The sequence below is a fragment of the Podarcis gaigeae genome (genome assembly GCF_964106915.1).
Source record: "Podarcis gaigeae genome assembly, chromosome: 5".
NCBI classification, from domain to species: Eukaryota; Metazoa; Chordata; class Lepidosauria; order Squamata; family Lacertidae; genus Podarcis; species Podarcis gaigeae.
The window spans coordinates 31503816-31526409 of record NC_139681.1 but is presented as its reverse complement, the minus strand read 5'-3'; the positions used below and the strand labels follow the sequence as shown (position 1 = coordinate 31526409).

At 42.3% G+C, this 22594-nt stretch overlaps 1 protein-coding gene across 1 annotated transcript in view; it reads left to right on the top strand.

Moving 5' to 3' along the window:
- Positions 1–22594, top strand: part of CDH23 (cadherin related 23) — a 394671-nt gene that overhangs the window by 180046 nt on the left and 192031 nt on the right. The window contains exons 12-13 of the mRNA XM_083740685.1: positions 12305–12454; positions 16335–16493. Of these exons, the coding sequence (XP_083596811.1) occupies positions 12305–12454; positions 16335–16493 (309 nt within the window). The remainder of the gene's footprint in view (positions 1–12304; positions 12455–16334; positions 16494–22594) is intronic.

Sequence of the window (22594 nt, the reverse complement as noted above, 5' to 3'; positions counted from 1 at the left end):
CATTCAGGAATGGAAATGTTTGGCTGTTAAAGCCCACCAGCAATTTCCCCCCAGCAATGATAAATAAATATATAAACAGCAATAATTTCTAAGACACTCGAAATGTAAAATGGAGGCAATTGTCTTGCAAGTGAGACCCAGAACTACAGTACCACCATTCCTTATTTGTTTAGGATTAAGACAAAACACACACACAGTCAAAGAATTAGAGTAATCAGTTAAAACCATGTTGATCAACTCAATAATTTTTAATACAAATTGTACAAATTTTGTACACAGTTTTTGGTTGGGGAGCTGCATCACATATGTGAGTTTCAAAGGATAGCTACATTTTGGTTGGTATGCTGTTTGAAGAACAATGAATTAGGTGAACTGTCATTAAAATGTGCACCAAACTTCTCCCATTATCCCATTAATGGATTGCTGCCACTGGTCAAGTTGATAATTTACAGTGTGTGTGTGTGTGTGTGTGTGAGAGAGAGAGAGAGAGAGAATGAGAATGTGTGTGTGTGCATTGTTTTCCCTCCATTTGCTTTTCATGTGATATACAGCGGTACCTCCAGTTGCGGACAGGATCTGTTCCAGAGCTCCAGTCAGATCCCAAGGTTTCTGCAACCAGAGGGACCACTTCTGCACATACGCATGTGGTGGTAAAGCGCTTCTGTGCATACACAGAAGTGATCTACCACTTCTGCGCATGTGGGTGCAGCAAAAACCCGGAAACATATTTCTGGGTTTGCCGCTTACATATCCCGAAGTTTACATAACCGGAGGGATATATAAGCAGAGGTACGACTGAAATGTAAAATTATACAATTCCCTTGTCAAAGAAAAGATCATATTTTGCTGCCGCCCCTTTGGCACTTTCCATGCTGTTCTGGAGTCTAGAGATTCTCCTCTTTCTCTGGATTTGAGAGTGCTGTGGCATGCAGCCTGATGCATTCAGTGTTTTCTCTGTTGTCTTCCCCACCCTTCCAGAACTGATTGTGGTGATTAAAAATAAAATAAAACGACAGAGAAAGGGAGAAAAATTTAAGACACACAGATTTACAGGGACATATCTGACAGAACCTATCATAGTATTTCAGCATTCATGCAGGAGCTGGCCTAGTTCATTTGTTTAAGGGCAGAAAGGGAATTGTTCAATTCGCCAGGGAAAGCAACTAAATAAATATATGGAGAGGCAATTGAGATCAAGACAAGTTTTAGTTGTTTTTAGCAACAGCTTTAGGGAAAACAAAATAGGCTCTTTTAGAAATGTTTTTTCCTTCTGTAAAACGGAGGTACAATTTTTTAACTTTGAAATGAATTAATACTGAAGTTTAGTCATGATATACATGCATATAAGTTGTTTTGATCCTTCCTCACTACTGCAGTCTCTTATAGACTGTTGTCCGTCTCTGAATCCCATGACTTGTGCTGACACATTTATGGCAGAGAAATGGCCAATAACTGAACACAAGAGTTCAGCTATAGTCTCCTGTCACAAAGCCATATAGTGGGATAATTATTTTGCCTCTGCCACGTTAAAGTGTGGGCAGTTCAGAATTACATTCCTGTCCCCAGTTGATTTGCTAGGAAAACTGGGCAATGTGATGTTGAAAAGTTTGGCTTTTTTGCTGTTGGTGCTGATGGCACTTAAATGTTATATGTATTTTAAATGTGAAGCATTTTACATAAGTTGTGGGAAATGACCAGGGAGATCTGGTCTCAACTTTCTGCTCAGTCTTGAAACTTGCTCGGTGATCTTGGGCCAGTCACACACATTCAAAGCTAACCTATCTCACAGAGTTATTGCAAGAGTAAGTAGAATCAAGCATTTGCCACAACACTTAACTCCTCGGGAAAAGGGTAGGCTTTTTAAAAAAATGTAATAAGTAAATGACTATATTGACATTCCATCAAGTGATGAGATGTTGATGTATACATTTGTTTATTATAATCTCCTTGCTCCAAGGTGGTAAGCAACCCTTTACCTTTTAGCATTACATTAACCCTGTGAGGTAGATTAACCTGGGAGAGAATGACTGGCCTGAATACCTTAGAGGAAGGAATATGCTGACATGCATATTTCTCCTTTCACTGTGGAGCACAGGGCAGCAGAAATGGGGTCATTTTATTTTATTCTGGCAAAACCTCCATGAGGTAGATTAGGCTAAGAAACAGTGGTCGCTTAAGGGCACCCGCAGAGTTCCATCATAGCTTGACAGGGATTTGAGCTCCATTCATTGCACCACAATGGCTTGATTCCATATCCAATCATTCTATACATTGGAAACTTTAATGAGACTGCTATAATGCAAATAGTTGCATTATTTGCTATGATACTTCCTTTACAGAAACAAGATCATGTCCCAAACTGAAAAGCCAGAAATCAGTCCCCCTGTCCAAAATTTCACAGCCTGAGTATAGGGGCGAAGAGCCTGGGGCACCCCCCATATGTTGTTGGATTCCTACTCCCATCAGGCCCAACCAGAATGATGAATGGTCATACCATTTTCCAGTACATTTCAAGGCAGGGCACATCTCTGGAAGACTGGAGGGGCCAAGGGAGTTCTCCTCCTTTTTTCCTTCTCCCATTTTTTACATTCCTCAGACTGGGGAAAAGAGATTTCTGTGGTGAGTCAGAATTGGACTTATGTAAACTGTGTTTGTTAGTATTAAGATTTACGTTACATCACAGTCAGCCACTCCAAAATTCACAGTTGGACAATATATTTATTAGGAGCAAACAAAGTGTCACAAAATAGTGGCAAGCCTTTGAGCTCTCCATCATATAATTACTGTCTTGACATGCAGATTATTTTATATATATGAGTGTATCTCTCTCTCTCTCTCTCTCTCTCTCTCTGTGTGTGTGTGTGTGTGTGCGCATTAAAATTCACACATATGCAGTATAAATGCATTACATGGATCATAACCGTAAAGAATAATGGACAACTCTGTAGTATTCTTTCCCAAATGTGCTAGCTGCCAATCGGAATGAATTAGATTTCACAGGGGTTTTTGCAATACATGGAATTCACCAGCAAATTACCCTTAAAGAGGGAAAATCAATCATTTGGAGCAGAGATAAGCTGAAGGCGAGTCAGCCTCGGATTGATCCCTGTCTGTGCATGCGTGTGTGGAATTCAGCAGATAGCCTCAGGAAAGCAGGAAGGAGGGAGGGAATAGCTGAGCACAAGAGAAAATCTCAACACAAGAAAAAGGAGGGATAGACAATGAAGAAGGAACTTGCTTGGACTCTAGATGCATTTGATGTGTGAAAGGCGGTTGAGCCTATTCAGATGATCCTTTGATGCTGCGTCAGCCTCAGTTTCCAATCATCCCATGCTGAATGGTACATGCAGGTTTGGACAATCACTTGAATGTTCATTGCCGTCTGTGTTCTGCCCCACATAGTCAACTAAGTGTGATTTCGTTTGGTTTGGATGAGGGGGCACTGCCCTATTTCCATCAGCAATGTCCCCATGTTCCCATTGCACCCCACCCAGCTGCCAAATGGCAAAGAAACACTGTAGTTTTTTGCTCTATAGGACGCACCCGACCATAGGATGTATCTTGTTTTAGAGAGGGAGAACAAGAAAAAAAATTCTCCCCCTCTCTGCTCAGCACCCCTTCAACGAAGCGGCAGGAGAAATGGAGCCCCTTCCATTTCTCCTCCCACTTCGCTGAAGGGGTGCTGCGCAGCTCTCCCTCTCTGCTGAAGCCAGGAGAGTCTTGCTCTCCTGGCTTCAGCAAAAGGAACCCAAAGCCGACCTCTCTCGCTGTCCAGGCTCCAGTGAAAGCAATGTGAAGCCTCCGGAGTGTGGAGGGAGTGCTCCCTCTGCGCTTCGGAGGCTTCATGTTGCTATCGCTGAAGCCAAGGAGCCTGCATTCACTCCATAGGATGCACACACATTTCCCCTTAATTTTTGGAGGGGAAAAAGTTTGTCCTATAGAGTGAAAAATACGGTACATATCCTTTTGCAAGTGAGTGGGGAAAAATGCTTTGTGTGAGATATATGCCATGTAGGGCAAATACGTTTGTTGTCTTCATATTTTGGCTCAGCTCTAATGCTGATTCCCAGCTATGTATCACTGGCAGTGGCTGCTCACCTTTGTGGTAACAGCAACAAAGAGAATTCTGCTTTGATTAGGGTCCCAAAATTTGCTGCATTTGAATCTTTGATATTCGGCTTGGAAAACGTGGTCATCCTTTGACCCAAGAGAAAGTTATCTCCATACAGGCTATGCCAGCATGTCCTTGAAGTGAAGAATCTGGTATATTAGATAGCAGTTTGAGCCACATAATCATTTCAGCTACATAATGTCAAAAACAGAATAGTCACAAGAGCCTTGTGGTCATCAAGTATACCCAAGACAGTTTTGTAAAAGAAAAAGCTGTGGCCAAACTTGTAGTTTTGCATTCCATTGAACTGGAACACAACTGGCTGGCTGCAGACCCACCTGAGCAAGGTTCTTACAGTCATCCTGAGAAGATTCACGTGCTGATGGTGCATAATGCATTGCCAGGGAAACAGGTAGCATTTTGTCTATAATTCATTGTGGAAACCCTTATATTAACAAAGTGGTTCACTTTGCCAACAAAGTCACTTGCATAGATTTGTGACAGAGGCTGAGTACTTGCTCTTTGAAAAACTTCCCTTGTCTTCCTCTTGAACAACAGGGACCGTCCTTAAGCTAATCACAGCTTCTTTGTTATTGAACAAATGGTGGGAAAATCACTAGTCAATCATCTCAAAGTCTAAAATGCTGCTTCTGTAACGAAGTGTACGAAAATGGTCTTCTAATCTGTTCTTTGTTAGCTTACAACCCACCTCCCCATACCTTTTTTAGATAGAAAGATGGTTTCTTTTATTTTCCCTAGCTCTGTATGTGGTCACTTGATTGTGCTTCAATTAAATGAATCAAAGAATAGAGTGTTAAATCACAGGAGGTCTATACACTTAAGATTTTCTGACACCACACATGGAAAATTAGACAGTGTTCTGTCCCAGGTGGTCTCAGGCAGGTGGGGTTCCAGATCAAGGAGACAGTGTTCCAGGCAAGAGTTCTGGTTCTGGCAAGGCCAGCCAGAGAAGCAAAGCAAGCAGAATTCAATTTCTATTCAAGTCAGAATAACTTAGGGCTAAATTCTGGTTCTGGGAACACAAACTTAAGCTCCAGGTAGCACCTTGGATAGCTCCACGTAACCAGACTCAAATGTTGCTTTGGCAACAGACAACACCAGGGCACCATCTAGCTGTCTGTGCTGAGTTCCCCTTCTGCTGGAGACGGGCCTTGCCTTCTTTAGTAGGCGCTGAACCTCAGCTAGTTAAATATTTTTATTGATTTACTTGATTTGGGGGGCAGTCCCCCCCCGGCTAATGCCCATGATCCTTAACCTTATATCATAACCTTTATTGCAGGTATTTGTGAATTTATTATCACCACATTTTTACTGGGGTTAATTTCAATTTATTAATCACTATCTGCATACACACGGTGGGCATTATGGCTCATGGGGCTGTAGAAAAAATGGGCACGATCAGTCTCTTCATCGGAACAGCTGGGGCCGGTGCTATCGTTAGGGCAACTAGGCAGCCGCTTTGGGCACAGTCCTCAGAGAGATGCCATGATTACCTTTGAGGAGCACCATTTTATAGATTAGCTTTCATTATAGCTTATACATTTCTGATAATATTTCACTTTTATTTTTTATTTTGAATATTTTTTATAATTTCTACAAGAGATTCGTTTTTGAAAATTAAAGTTAGCCATTTTGGGCAGGGGTGTGTGTTTGTGTGTGTGTGCAAGTAGTTAGCTTTGCCTAAGGTACAGAATAGCTTGGCACCAGCACTGGGTATAGCAAAGCATTCTTCCCTCTTCCCACTTGCCTCTGAATGATGCATAAGTGTGCATACGCTGCAGCAAGCTGGACCGTTCCCTTGAATGGGAGGCCACTGTCCACCTCCCATATCAGTCGCTACTTCTTGCATGTGCAAGTCATTTGGGCTCGTAACTCAACACACATCTATTCCCATGCAGGTGGGACTGGTTACAAAGAAGATAGGATTAAATGGGGGTAAAGCAGTTATGGAGGAGCATACTGTTCCCCAAAATAGAATGACACACGCTCATCAAGGAGAGAAGTGAGGAGCTTTGTGCTTCCACAAACAGATAAATGAACATATGTGGTGGTGCACTGAATTGTTATCTTCCAGCCCTACCATTAGGCAGAGTGAGATGGCCACCTGAAGCAGCTGGTGCCGGCTGTGACTGTACAGAGTGTGACTTACAAGAGAGTTGAAGCTATAGCAACACCCACTTTTTTTATAAGTTCACCGTCACAGATGAAACTTGTGTTGGAGTCCTTAATATAAATCCATAATATAAATGCTTTGAAATGGCAGCTTTCAATCCAAGACCAGTTCCTGGCTTTTAAAGAGAACTGTTCCTTCCTGGGCAGGTATGTCGGGTTCATATATTATTGTAGGTTCATATATTATTCCTGTGAAGTGTTGGCCTGTGAAGTTTGGTTTATTATTTTTATGGTTCTTCCTGGGCATTGGGCTGCTGCTGGCCTTGGTTTTGTTTTCTTCACAAGAAAGAGCAGTGAAGCATTTGTGCTTTTCACAGAGGGAAAGTGCAGTTCTGTAGAATGGCAGATGCTTGCAGCCTGGTTGAAGGAGAAGATTAGGAAAGAAAGGCATGTGAAATCACAGCCTCACATGCTTAGTTTATAAGCCAGATATGGATGAAGCCTAAATTAAATGGAATCGATATCCATTATCTACATACATGTGTGTATGTGTGTATCTGTTTTTGTACATTCTGGAAGTTGCCCAGAGTGGCCCAGTTAGATGGGTGGGGTACAAATAATAAGGTTCTTGTTATTGTTAACAAAACTGTTCTTTTTGCAAGTGGAGGGATGCCTTGCATCACTGATTTTCACTGCGGAAGCGGAAACTGCATCATCACTGTCGGATTCATTTAAAAAGTGGCAGCTTAATTGCCCAAGTTGCTGCACAATTAAATTAATTAAGCATGTGATGCACAGCAATGATTTAAATATCCCAACACTTTATAGTGTTGCATTTGCTATTGAGTGAGGAAAGTGATGTGTAGATGCTGTTATACCTGCAACTGTGCATAGCAATTATTTGGATTTGCTTTACAAAAAGAAAAGAGAGAGAGAGAGGGTAAGTGTCCCAGTGTAGCAATGCCAGTCTGGGAGTATGTTGGAAGCACAGTGGAGGAAAACAGGGAGGTTTTCTATATCCCCCTTCAAGTGTTTTTTGCACATTTTATACTGATTCTGCCTTTTTATTTTCTCTTGCTCTTCATTTCGTATGCCTCAAATAATTTCCCAGGTAGAACCAGGATGTGTGTGTGTGTCCTGTCTGTCTCTGTGGGGTGGCCAGTCCTTTCGTTATAAAACAATATGGAAAATCTTCCAGAATCTCCCCACCTTTTCCTGTAGGCCAGTGTGTGACAGGGGGAGATAGTTGTGATCCAGGCTAAGCCAGTCCCTTCTGGTGGGCAGCTGATAACAATTTGAATATTCAGATTTGCTCTCAGCCATCTGCAGGGGGTTCAAAGGCTTCGGTAAACTAGGAGCAAAGAAAGCAGCATGGGGGAGAATCAACAATAAAAAAAAGATGAAATAAACAACAGAGAAAAATACAGCACTTCTCCCAACGGGCAGATGAATTCCACTTCTCAAGACTTCACATGGGGAAGCTGAGGCACTGAAGTAGTTAGTAATTAGGGATGGCAAATATCAACAGGCTGATCTGTTTTCCCAGCTGGAAGGGAATTAAATAACCCTGCTCCTTTCCGCACATGCTGGGGGCTTCTTTTGATGTTCAACATTATCACGCCTCCTTCCCCCCACCCCAACAAAAAAATTATCCTCTTGGGCTCCAAGAAAATCGACAGCGGCTTACCGTGATGAAAGGCACCTGCTCCCAGAGCAGTGATGGAACATGAGAGATCCATCCCAGCTAAAGAGTGGTGAAGACATTTCTGTGGCTTTCTCACCTTATTTCTGTAGCTGAGCCTGTGACAGCGCCTTATGCAAAAGTTACATATTACTTGGACTCTAATAACTGCAATAGACACACAGACCTGCCGGGTCTGTAAGGTGCTAGTTTTGTATAGCCCTTTGTGCCACCATGGCAGCTTCCCAGAAGAGGGAGCTTCTCCCCTTCTCCATCAGTGCAGCTGCTTAGAAGGAAGTACTGCAGATTGCCTACTCAGCAGTTGGCAGAGGACATAATGAGGCAGTGAGGCTTCACCAGGCCTTATAAAACCTCAGGCTCCAGTCCGGCTTCCCAGATTGAGCAATTTGTCTCTTAAGTAAACACTAAAGTCCTATCAAGCTGCCTGTACCTGCTTACTTCCTTGGCAAGTGCCCACATGTCTGCTTTCTCCAATCCTGCCTGCCTTTATTTTACCCAGCTGACCTATCTGGCGAATCAGTGCAGTTGTACCTCCTAAGAGCAAGCACCGGCCAACACTGTTTTTCAGGGCTGCCCAAGACATTTTGCTGCCTGAGGCAAAGAACAGCATTGCAACCACCTCCCATTCCATGTGCAGAAGTCAACTGGCAGTAGAATCTTATTTCATCCTCACACCTGAGGGCCACAGACTAGCTTAGGAGATGTGGGGCAGGTCACATGGGACACTCGACTGTGTCCTCCAAGTCCTTGAGGCCTCCTTCAGCATCAGCTGCATGAGGTTACTGTCCTCCTTTGCCAGGAGCTTCTTCAGATTAGGTGGTTATTTTGATGGCATATGTAACAATTGCACATAGATGGAGATTTTGCTGTGACATGCTTCCAAAGGATATTTTCCAGGTGATCTTTTCAAGGGTGGAACACTCATCTTAACAGGTTTACTGCTTTGCCAATTTGCATGGGTCATAAGCTTTGCCTGCTTTGAGTGGGGTCACACTCCCCCTAAAAGTGCAGCTTCATAGTCTGGAAGCGCTCCTGGATCCATCTTTGTTAGTAGAGGGTCAAGTGACTTCAGCTGGTGAGGCAGCTTTAGCCATTTCTAGACGGGAACCACTGTTGTCTATATGCTGGTAACCTCCAGGTTAGATTACTGCAACATGGTGTTTGTGGGGCTGCCCTTGAGGTTGGTCCAGAAGCTGCAGTTGGTGCAAAATGCAGCTTAGTTGGAGCCTGGGGCAGAACATCACCAACACCCCATGGTTGAAAACTGCTGATTAGGTACTGGGCTAAATTCACAGTGCTGGTTTGGCTGTATAAAGTTCTGTACAACTTGGGACCAGAATATCTGAAAGATTTTGCCTGTTGTTGGGAAGTCCATTCCTCATAACGCAGGTGTCAGGCCTACAGCCTTGTGGTATCTACCCTTTGGAATTCCATCCCCTTGAATATTATACAAGTGCCTTTTCTGTTGTCTTTCTGGTGCCTACTGAAGACCTTCCTCTTCCATCTAGACTAGACTTTTAAGCTGAGATCTTTCCTAGTCTGCACCTATGCTGGAATCGTCTTTAAGAAGTTTTGTTGTTTTATCACTTGTTGTTTGCCACACTGTGCTCCTTTGGGAGGAAGGGTGGGATATTAATTTGTTAAAATAAGTAAATAAATCAAAAAGCAAGCAGGCTGAAGAATTACGGCAGAAATAAGGCCAGTACAAAATTCTAGTTTTTCATGGTTTATGTAAATAATTTGTGAGTGGGGTGATGGAGCATGAATCCTATCAGATGTAAAAGTTTCTTGCATATGATTTTTAAGAAATACAAACCTGATTTTGTATTTTTTACTTGCATTAGTTTGAAGTGCATATACAGCAGAGGTCTGGTATAGCAACTCTGACCGTAAGTGGCCAACTGTTGATCATTAAGCATAAAGATAGAAAAGAGCCATTTGTTTAGAGTAGCCAGATGTTGTTCATCCAGCGAGTCATAAATAGCCATGTGTTATAATGTAGGTTTAAATCGGCCCCATGGCTCCATGAAACCAGAACAGGGAAACTTCCACTTTCACCAGTGGGAGCTTCGAAAGTGTTGGGAAAATGTGCTTGGTGTGACATCACAGAACTTTCCTGTAGATACATCGGAATGACTATTCAATAAACAGTCAACGTTAGATAAATTCTCTACTGATTTGTGCAAACAGAAATGGGTCATTTCATTTAATAGGTTTGAGGAGATTGTCTTGCCTTCTTTCTAAATCCCCGTCATTTGGGGTGGAAAGAATGGCACACTGTGAATGTTAGGAGAGCCCTCATTCTTTCTATGGCCCAGGTTTCTAGGAGGTTTAAATTTGTGTTCCTCTTTTTGGGGGTTCCAGGATTTCTACTTCCGTGGTACTAAAGTAAATATTTCATTCATCTGACTTATAAGACCCTCAAGTGTTCTTGCAACTCAGTCCTTGAAAGGTTCTGCAGCTTCTACAATTGATAGGCCTTGGCCTTTGATTGAGTCTGTGTGCAGGGAAGTACCCTAGAAATCTGTTGACATGTTCACTATATGCTATTGCATTTGCCTTGTTTGGTGCAGCCTATGGTTATCAAACTTCCAAAAGGGTGTTTCTAGCAAATTAGAGAATATAATCCCATGTTTGGGATGAATTGCTTTTATTCATTCCAGAACTGAAGACAGCTTCTACCTCAGAACTATGGAAGAAAGGAACATTTGATCTTGAAATTCTGCCCTTAGAGGGTCCTGAGTGTGGCATTTTCCCCACCTGTATTTTGAAAAAGAAAGGGAACCCTTTTCATTCTCCAATAAGCAGAAGCATGAGCCGGCAGATTCTGGTTATTTTCCTGTTGCACATGCTACCTGGAGAACAAAACCCTATTTACCATTGTTTACTTTTCAGTTTAGATTTCAATGCGATACTTTTTTGGCTTCTTCAGGTTGCCAGATCTTTGGAATAGGAACCTGGTCTTCTTAAACCTGTCTGTGAGGTATCACCCTCACCTCTGGCTACTGTATAAATACCAATATTATTTTAGCTCTTTTCCGCTGCATTCTAGGATATTTATTGTTGGATTTGGTTGGGAGGAGGGAGGCAGAAATGGAAAGGGGGATTCTCTAGCCATGTCACCAGCTTCTCAGCTGTCACGCTCAGCCAGCTTTTGCTATTAGTGCCCCTTCGTGCATTTAATTGGTCCCTCCTTCCAACAAGACTGACTCCATTTGGGGGAAAATTGGAAATTCAGCTCCAGCGGTTTTTTCAACTTTATTGTAATGTGCTCTGCTGGGCTAGGCTCTGGGAAGGAGCGCAGTGTTTGGGCATGGAGATTGTGAAGTGTCAGTTTTTGGGGGAACAAAACTTTTCTCTCTCTCTTTTTTTTTTTAGCTGCCCCCTTCTCTGCTCAAGTTCTAATGCTGAGGCTTCTTCTCCTCTCCATTATGATAAGGATAGCTACTACTGCTGCTTAAGGGGAGATTTACACCAACTATGTGCTCTTTAGCAAAAATAAATAAATAAATAAATAAATAAATAAATAAGTACATAAGTGGTCTCACAGATTTCATAGTAATTCATTTGGAATTTATATTTCAAGAAGATGTAAGGTTCTACTGAACGTGTTTTTGATCCCCAAATATTCGTTTAAGAAGAATGCGAAATAAAGATGGTGCTCAAGGCTTCCTGGAAATCTATGGGCATTTGGGCTGGGCTGGGGTTGAAATGAAAGGCACTCAGACAGCACATAGTTTTGCTACCACAAAATGGCGATGGCTGCCAACTTGGGCAATTTTAAAGGTGTACTTAGGCAAATCCACAGAGCGTAAGGCTATCCATGCCACTAGTCATGATAGCTAGATATTACCTCCAGCATCATAGGCAGTATGCCTCTGGGGAGCCTAAGTATGGAAAGTGTTGTTGCATTCATGTCTTGTTTGCAAGCTTCTTATAGGCATATGATTGGCCACTGTGAGAACGGGAAACTGGACTAGAGGGCCCTTTGGTTTAATCCAGAAGGGCTGTTTTTATGTTCCAGTATGGAAGTGATGTTCCAGTACTTGACTGCCGAAGTGGCTGCTAGAGTAAACTGCTACTATTTGAGTTTCATAGACACAAGCTAACCGTGGCTTCCCATTCTCCATATTTACAGATTTCTTTCTTTGCCATTTTTTAAAAAATGTATTCCATTTCTTTTTTTTTTTGTTGCAGACTTCATTATGTTATTTTACCTTCAGGCTATGTTCTGTTCACTTTTCTTCTGTTGAGTTAGGTAGACTTTTCCTATGTGTTTAGTGTTGGTGATCCCTATCTGCACACCAACCAGTCAGGTTCATTCAGGTATAATATTACTGCCTTTTTTGTTTCTTCAGGGGCTCAACAGTGTTTTTGAAGTTTACCTGGTGGGAAACAACTCCAACCACTTTATCATCTCTCCAACGTCAATTCAAGGAAAGGCAGATATCCGGATTAGAGTTGCAGTGCCGCTGGACTTTGAGACAATCCCTCGCTATGAATTTTCTGTAAGGATTCTTTTAAAAGATATATGAGCAACTTAAGGGAGGGTGAGACATAAGAGAGATTGAAGTTGGTTGGAGACCATCCATCTTCATTGTGGAGAAAGATAATATATGGGAGTGGAGACAGATTTTTGAGTATGGCAAAATTAATCAAGTAGAGTTTGCAGTAAAATAGTTCCAAATTTGAAGTACTCCTTGATGATAGAATGAGCTCCCAGTGACTAACATGATAAAACATTTGATTGCAAGACGAATTCATCTAATCAACATTACTATCCGTATAACATGTTTCAAGAGTTCAGACTTTCACATTTGTTCTCTCAAAAATTCTTACAACAGCCCATTGAAGCAGACCAGTATTATTGTCCAATATTGCAGGTGAGGGATCTGTGCTAGAGGACATAAATGGCAGCTGGTTAGCTGGCACTCATCATCATAATGCTACACCAGCTAACGACATCTGTTTTTAAGTAAAGGATGTCTGTGAAACTTCATTTCCACAAACATTGTTGTGTATGTGCTTCCTTCCTACTGGACTAGTTCAGATAAACATCACCCTCTTCTCTTTCATAAGCAAATAAGCTTCCAGCCCATTTCTAAGTTCTTTTCTTTTGTCCCTCTTCTCCCAGCATCTGTTTTAAGATGTGCCTCCCTGTGTCATTCCTCTCCAGGTGTACCACTTTATATGAAGTAGTTAAAATGCAGTTTGTGTGTCTTCATAAAGTTTATGGTCCCTGTGCCATAGGCCTAGCAGTGGAGGAATTAAGTCATGTGACAGCTGTGCCAGAATAGGCAGATGCTTAATGGAGCACAGCTGCATGGAGCTTGTGCCTACCTTGGTCCTTTTGTTGAACATACCCCATGACAATCGCCATCAAACTTAGCTATAACACCTTCTGCACTTTTATGTTCATTACAGGAATGACTTGAATGAACATTCCCATTAAAAATAAAAATCAGCCTCCATGTTCTGTGATGAATGATATTGCTTGCTTTTCCACAGCAAGCTTCCTCCAGTTACTATTGACATGTAAAAGTTAACATGGATGAAACTAACAAGTCATGGTTTGTTGTTTGTTATGTTTACTAATGTTGTTGTGTTTACTATCTTTTGTAATGATTTCCTTCTGAAAGCCCTTTCACTGCAAACTAGCTGCCTAGGGGGCAAATGGGGAAGTTATTATTGTTGTTACTTACTACCTTTTAAAGCCATCCTTCTACCTGAGAGATCCCGTGCTTTGGAACACAGGGCAACCTGTTAAGCCTCTGAACTCTTTGGTGCCTTGAAACTTGTAAAGGACCAAAGTGGATGCTGCATCAACTTGTAAGTGAGTGGACAAAGTTCATTCCTGAATTGGTCCTGTGGGATCAGTACAGAAGAAGAAGAAGAGTTTGGATTTGATATCTCGCCTTTCACTCCCCTTCAGGAGTCTCAAAGCGGCTAACAATCTCCTTTTCCCTTCCTCCCCCACAACAAACACTCTGTGAGGTGAGTGGGGCTGAGAGACTTCAAAGAAGTGTGACTGGCCCAAGGTCACCCAGCAGCTGCATGTGGAGGAGCGGAGACTCGAACCCGTTTACCCAGATTACATGACTACCGCTCTTAACCACTACACCACACTGGCTACACCACAGTAGGCTTGCAAAAGTTTTCTCTTCTAGCTGTTAACATTTTCCTTCTCAAAACTCTTGTAATGAAGAAGACATTCGCAGATCTAATGTTGGGTGTGCCAGTTTGGTCATGCACATCTGACTTACCCAGTACCAGTTCCTCACAGGAGTGATGTGTAAAAGTACTACTGTTGTGGGGGATCATACTAAGAGGAATGGGCTTGAACCTTGGAGACTCTGATGTCCTGATGGAAAGCAAACAGAATGAACTCAGCAGGGCCAAAGGTATAGAGGAAAGAATCCACTGTTGGATGCGTTCTTCTGGATCTTCTGAAAGCAGATGAATAATTGGCCTGCTTTAATGGAAATGATCTTAGCTGACTGTGCTTCATCAGACATGGGTATAAAAAGCAGCTGCCGACTAAGGGAATGTTAGGAGGAGGAACTGTAGGCCCCCCAAAAACTCAGTGTACCTATATATTTGACAAGCGTGCATTAGCCTGTCACCTTTGGGAGAATGACATTAAAATGTGGTGTGCATCCCTCACTGTATCATTTATCATGTGTGATTGTCATGTTATTGGGTAATAGGAAAGGAGGTTGGCGTCACTAGGTGCAGGGACAAAATATTAGTGTAATAAGTTTGTTAAAAAATCAGGGACGGAAGCAAATGTCACATGTGGAGGGGCTTTCACAGCTCTTGCTAATTTACCCGGTTCGTACTGTTTTCACAATATTAAAATTTGGCCAAAAAAGAAGAAGAAAATGAAAAGAGATCTGCTGTGAGCGTTATCTTCCAAAATTTAGGGCCCCAGCTGCAGAAGCTTAAATAGAACACCCCCTCCCTTTTATGTTTTGAAGCTATAAAAGTTTTATGTTCTATAAAACTTTGGTTTAAATGCACCTATCAAGCACTGAAGCTCTTTCCAGATGCCTGCTTCAGCTTTGTCCCAATGTCTGGGTGAGCTGTAAATTTTTCGAAAGTCAAAGCAGCTCTGTAAACATCATGCCAGCAGCCTCTGTTGCTATTAGTCTTGACAGTGGGCCTTTATACACCAGCAAGGAAGCATAAATAAAATCCTGCCTTCCTAGAGCACTACAGGGCATAAAATAGAAATGTAAATCATTGGGTTAAATCCTGCTCGGGTTTTAAAAGTTAAGAGGGTAAGATAGTGGCAAGTCCCTATGCCGTAGTTCCTGAGGGCATTGATGCTTGTATCACAAACATGACACTGGAACCCACAACTAAATCCTGATAGGCATATAAAGCTGAAGTGGATGACTTTTCAGAATAAAGGGCAGCATTGGAAATATATAAAGTGCAAGGCTTCTAGTTTACGTATAATGAATGTGTCTTCAACTCATTTGAAACAAGATGCACACAGTGCTACAAATCCAGTGAGTTCCAGCACGAATGACTCTCAAGAGCATCATTTCAAGTTAAGTAGAATCCTCTCCAGCCTCCCACAGGCAAACCCTCCCTGCCACCAGTTCCCCAACCCCTCTGAGAGGTACATTTGCTTGGAAGGAGTGGTAAAAACTAGCAAGCTGAGCTAATTGGCAGCAGCAGCAGCACATCCTATTATGAACCAAACCCAAATTAAGCGGGAATCTGGCCATATTCATAATTTCGATTCCCAAACCGGGTCAGTTCATATCTTGAACATACTCTAGTTCCAAAGTTGCTGTCCTCACCAATTCAATATTAAGTTTTCAGGCTTATCAGTCTTTTCTGTAGCTTGAAGATTGCAAACATTTTTTCAAACAAAATGAAAGGTGGGATGCCTGGAATGCTAGCCAGATTTTATGGACTTCAAAATGTACCTAATGTCCTTATAAGAAAGCAAATGCATCCAAAATGTAAAGAAGATTGTCAGAATTTCCTTTCTGGTGGGATTTACAAATGACATCACTTCGGTTAGACATGGATTATGCTTTTGATTGCAAGGTTGAGATTTGACTTCCTTGAATAGGAAAATAAAGCTTCAAGGCTCTGGATGTTAAAATCCAGGGGCTATAACCTGGAAATGTGGCAGTGTAAAGCTGTGAGCTTTTGAATGAAAAGATGCTCATGCATCAGGCATATTCAGTGGAATTCTGGTTCAATCCTGATGCGTAGCCTGCCAGCCAAATGCTTGTGGCTGTCATAACAGTCCACTCAAGGAAATCAAGGGACATTTAGAACTTCTCTCTCTCTCTCTGTCTCTCTCTCTCTCTCTCTAAGACACAAATTAAATTTCATACTCATCATTTACTCCTTGTTTCCACTCAGCTGTTTGCAAATGAGAGCATGCCAGACCATGTTGGCTTTGCACGGGTGAAGATTAACCTCATCAACGAGAACGACAACCGCCCAATTTTCAGCCAAGTCCTCTACAACATCAGTCTGTTCGAGAATGCTACCGTGGGAACTACAGTTCTGAGTGTTCTGGTAAGCAGAACTCGTACATCTATTCAAAAAGTATATTCCACTGTACCTCTTTCTTTGAAACTCTTAGGTTGCTCAGAGTCTATCACAGAACTATGGATCAGCCCAGAAGTGCATTAGAAAATGATGAAGCTTTCATTTTTAAAATATTTCTATCCTCTTCATTGTAAAAAAAACCAACCCCAACAACTCCAGAGCAGTTATGATAAAACATAATTCATATGCATAAAGCCAGAAGTCACTTGGGAGTGTGGGCATCCTAATGAAGAGAGCAGACACCTGACTGATTCCCCCAAATGGATTTGCATACCTTTAAGTGAGGTTAGTAAAGGACAACCAGGGATGCGGGTGGCGCTGTGGTCTAAACCACTGAGCCTCTTGCCGATCAGAAGATTGGCAGTTCGAATCCCCACAACGGAGTGAGCTCCCATTGCTCTGTCCCAGCTCCTGCCAACCTAGCAATTCAAAAGCACACCAGTGCAAGTATATAAATAGCTACCGCTGTGGCGGAAAGGTAAACTGTGTTTTCACGTGCTCTGGGTTCCGTCACGGTGTTCCATTGCACCAGAAGCGGTTTCATCATGTTGGCCACGTGACCCGGAAAGTTGTCTGTGGACAAACGCTGACTCCCTCTGCCTGAAAGTGAGATGAGTGCCACAACCCCATAGTCACCTTCGACTGGACTTAATTGTCCAGAGGTCCTTAGTAAAGGACAATTTCCAGGCAACTAGCAGGGAAGCTAAATGCACTGTTGATTATGAGAGCTAGGGAAGGACATCTCCCATTTTGTACCATAATCTGGAAGCATGGAAAAAGGAAGCACAGGTCACTTGTGCTTAAGCTTTCTCTCTTACCGCTTCAGTCTGAGGTTATTGGTTGTTAGTTCAGCATACATTGGCAGTCAAATGCTCAGGGTTGTATCCAACACTGCGCAAGTGGAGCAGCAGAACTTCCCATTCCTCCTCACCACCCAAAAATCTCCTCCCTCCAACCCTATCAAGCAGATTTTGAGGGTGTCTGAAGAGCTGCAAGGGAGAAGGGGAAATTTTGTCCTCACAGCAATCCTATGAGGTGGGTTAGACTGAGAAGCACTGACTGGCCCAAGTTCACCCAGTGAGTTTCATGGCTGAATGGGGATTTGAACCCTGATCTCCCAGGTTATAGTCCAACACTGTAGTGTTTACACTACACTGACTGTCAATGACAAGGGCCATGTGACATAACAGAAGTCATAAGCTGAAATAAGATAGAGCTTCTGCAGATGATATGTGAGATTTTGAAAGCATTATTAGGGAGAAGGCAAAGGAAGCAGAGCTGATCACAAATACAGGGAGGAAGTAGAAGCAAGAGTATGGAATAGTCAATACAGGCACGGTTGGAGACAGGAAAATGTGTGGGACACAGGAGATAAAAGGCAAAAATCCAGCTGGGTTTGTAGTGCACTGAACATCCTGTGATCTTTGAACCCTTTACGATAATCTCAGGTAGTCAGTTGGGCAGAAGGTACCTTAGGCGATCAGGAATCATTTAGCTGTGGCAAAGACTGTTGCAAATCTGTGATGCTCATTCATTCATATATATCGCTCTTTTGCAAAACATCAGGAAGTGAGGGGTGGATAGAATGCTCTCCTACTGCCTCTGCATTCTGGATTCAGTTTAAGGCCTGTTTGGCTTAGCATGATCTACTAAGCCTGTGTAGGGGCAGCAGGAGGAGGGGAAAAACAAAGTCAGTTGAGTTAAATGAAGTATCAAGACTTTGCACCCAAATTAGAAGAGGGCAATATATGCATATCTTCCAAATGGGAAATTTAAAAATACCCAGGGACATCTTTTCAAGATACTCCTTTTCCCAGTCTTAACTGCTTGTAATAGAAGCCCAGCATACTTTAATAAATCTAATATTAAGAGGCTCTTGAAAGAAGAAAAATACAAGTGGTTGGTGGTGTCTTTATGCCACCGTTGTTAAATATGCATGAATTCTTCCTCTGGGTTTTTGTTGTGTGTGTTTTGTTTTGTTTTTGCATGTTTTCAACTCGCTGGGCCGATTCACACTTTATGCGGCTGATGCATTTGCAGTTTCTTCGCAACCTGTCTTCTGGTAAATGTGAAGTGTTTGAAGGCAGGGAAGTGTCTGTAAATACATGGGGAGATACACTGGACTTGTGCCTTGGAGCTACAACGGGATGTAGTTGTCCAGCCCATGTGCGCTGCTTTCTTATGGGTGATACAGGAGTTCATCGGGAGACACATAGTTGAGGAACAGGAAGCTTGTCTGCAGTGTAACATGTACCTGCCCTCAGTTAGTCTTTTCCCCAGCAGCATGCTCAAACTTACCAGCCCATGTGGTCCTGGGCCGCTACAGTCCCCTACCTCCCATCAACCTACATATGCAAACAGTAGCAGACGAGGAATGTAGAACTCAGACAAAATGTTTCCAAGTGTATGCATGTAAGTGTGTTTATTCTACAAACAGATGGTGTGAAACCGTACGGAGCCCCTGAGCTGTTCCCATCTGACAGTTATTAATATTTCAAACAGATGTTTAGCTAGTCAGGCTGTCAGACACTAAACAATGAGATTGTTACAGCATCTCCCCCCCACACACACCCCTGCACTTCCAGCTATGCCAGCATTTTAGAGCAAATGCAAAATGCCAGGAGTCGAATCTTCTATGATAAATCAGAATGTATGCAATTAGCATTGAAATCCAGATTGCCCTCCCAGCTGATCCCAAACTTTTAACAGGCTTTGGAAAGTGCTTGTTCGTTTTCTTTGGTTGTTTGAGATGCAACACTCTGCACATGTCAAAAGTGCTGCTTATTTGAAGGATTGTTCATGTAAAGTGGCACACTCTCTAGACAAAGTTGAATGGTGATGGGAAGAACTCAGTAATCTGCATATTGTGCTACACAATAATCAGTTGCTTTGCTTTTCACACACATGTGTTGGTGAGTTTTAAAATAAGTGATTAGTAGCATCTTTCGTTAAAGGCCAGCAGAGCTGGATTTCAACACACACACCCCAAAACAAATGCACAAATTACTTGGCAATCTGACTAAGCAGTCCTGAATGACTTAGACCTTATAGATCTTCCCATATGTTCTGTTATATGTTTAAAGTTATTCTTTATCATATGTGTCTTAGTCCAATTGTACATGGATCATGCTTACATGGAAAAGATGGAGGAAGGAATCTAAATGGTCACATGCATCATTGAAAATCCCACCCCAGCCATTATGTTTTAGCCATATAGATAGGTGTGAATTATTGGTGTACTCCTAGTGGCTGGTTCTGAATATTTAACAGTGGGGGGTTTTCGGCAGCTGATGGAATGGTGGGAGGTTTGTGTTTTAAAAAATGAGATTCTTGGAAACAATGCATGGCTCATGCCATACCTCACTTGTTACTTTGGGGTAGCTGCTTCGGAGAAAAACAAGATAAAATGTGCCATCTTCTTGGAGCAACCCATGCCAGCTCTTCACATGCCACAAGAGTAATTTGTCACTTTCCTTCCTCGTGTACTTCCCTTAACAAAGGAGAGACTCCTGACGCACTTTTGAAACTCCTATACGACGCCCAAAGTGGTTCGTGTGTGCATAGTTAGATAGCAGACTGTGCATAAGTTTTAAGGAGTTAATTAGTCTAGACAGATGTAAGCTTGATTCAGAAAGAAGCACACAGATTATGAAAGGCCAGTAAATAAACTGGGTTCCCTCCCTCCGTCTCAATCATATCTTCCTGATTGTCCCGTGTTCCATTTGATTTGTGTAGTTTCAAGGCCCTTTGTGAATGAATGCAGTAATTCTTCATCTGTTTGCTGTAGCTTCCTTTGTGCTTTGTGAGTTCTGCCTAATGAGGGTGGTCCCTGGGATACGGGAGTGTATGTGTCAGCCTTTCCTGGTGACAGCAGAGTAGCAGCTGGCTCTGCTGCACAAGCCTACCACAGTTTTCAGGCGAAGACATGGGCAGTTTTAAAAATGCAAGGCCCGGGAAGGGTGGTGGTGGTTCATATATTCTTTAGCACTCTACCTACTGTGCCAAGGAAGTGTTTGCTCCCAGCACTTCTGGAAATGTTGAGGGGGTTTTTTGTCTCCCTTCTGACACACTTTGACTCAAGTTGCTACTATTTAGATGCTTGGGTCTCAGGGTGCAACTGAGAGCCTAGCCTATATATGGTCCAGTGGATACAGATCTTGGAGACCCGGTTCAGGCTCCACCTCTGTCATGGGCTGTCATTTGACAAGTTACTATGTGGTTTGTAGAATCATATCCTGGCTTAAAAAGGTGGGATGTACAGAAGTTGCTTGTGGGTGAACACAGCCTCTTCACTGCCACTTTGTGCCACTCTGTGAGCAAACAGCTGAACAAACCAGAATTCAGTTTTTAATCAGAGCGTCCAGTTATATGAAAACTTGGAAACTAAGGTTAGTGGCTTCTAAATAATAATAATGGGACCGCGGGTGGTGCCGTGGGTTAAACCACAGTGCCTAGGACTTGCTGATCGAAAGGTCGGCGGTTCAAATCCCCGTGTGACGGGGTGAGCTCCCGTCGTTCGGTCCCAGCTCCTGCCTACCTAGCAGTTCGAAAGCACCCCAAAGTGCAAGTAGATAAATAGGGACCGCTCTCTAGCGGGAAGGTAAACGGCGTTTCCGTGTGCTGCGCTGGTGCTGGCTCGCCAGCTGCGGCTTAGTCACGCTGGCCACGTGACCCGGAAGCTGTCTTCGGACAAGCGCCGGTTCCCGGCCTCTTGAGCAAGATGAGCGCGCAACCCCAGAGTCAGTCACGACTGGACCTGTTGGTCAGGGGTACCTTTACCTTTACTTAAATAATAATAATAAGATATGGTGTGAAGTTTGCATTATGTGGATATGTCATAAAGATAAAGGCAACAACTTTCACATTTGGTGGGGTGTTTTGGCAAATGGTAACGTGAGATGCTCAGGGAATTGTTACAGATACAGATAAAGGTAAAACCATCATTGTGCTTATTATTATTATTATACACAAAGAGAAGAGAGTACAAAGAAGTAATAAAACACAGGGTTTTGTACATAGTAACCATTGCAAGGATATTATACGCTAAAATCTGGAAAAAATAACAGAACACCAAAGGTTTAATTCAGAAAAGTTGGGAACAATTAGAAATAACAAAGTTAACTAAGATGTGGCATCCTTATGAAATTGCTAGAGAGGAAATAAGCAGATTACAGAACTGGGTATTATAGACATAAGAATGGACTGTTTGCTGCCATAAATTGCATTTTTTAATATGTGTGTGTGTGTGTGTGTGTGTGTGTGTGTGTGTGCGTGCATGCATGGGTTAACTTAGACAAGGCAAAAATATAAAGATAGGGGGTGCACATGTTGTTTATTTGTAAAAATAGATACAGAAATAAATATATACACAAATGGATCACTTTTTTGTAAGTTTGTATTTTTTTTTAGCTTGCTGGTTCTCCCCCCCCCCCCTTTTGTATGTTTCAGTATTTGCTTAAGTTAAATAAATACTTATATAAGCATAAATTTCATATGTACTTGATCATTATATATATTGTACTGTACTGTTTTAACTGTATTTCCAAATGTTTAATAACATTTATATAAAAATATATCCCATCTTGTGTGTAAGCTATTAACCATTGTTTCCTGGTTCACATGTCATGGGAAACAATGGGTAACAGCTGAATCAAGGCCTGTTTTGTTACTCATTTGAATGGATGTAGCAAAGTGGTGGGCAGGAGGCTATGTATGAGTTGGTGCATGCTGCTCATTCATATCCTGCCTTGTTAAAACCATGGCCATGCAAATTCACCCATTTCTCTCCATCTGCCCCAGATCCCTCTCTGTAAAATAGCAATAGTAACCAGTTTCACAAGGTTGCTATGAATGGCGCAGCAATTTGCTAATTTAAAATGCTTATTAGCATTCTACAGGGATACAGTGCATAGTGTTTGGGAACCGGAAGACCCTGGTTTAGATCCTGGTTCTGCTTTGGGTGAGCCTCTCTGTGGCTCAGTTGCAAAAGGAAACGGGGGCTTAGACATTGTCTTACACTGAATAAGTGTTGCAACCTTAACGTGTAGATGAATAAAAACAAAAAACAA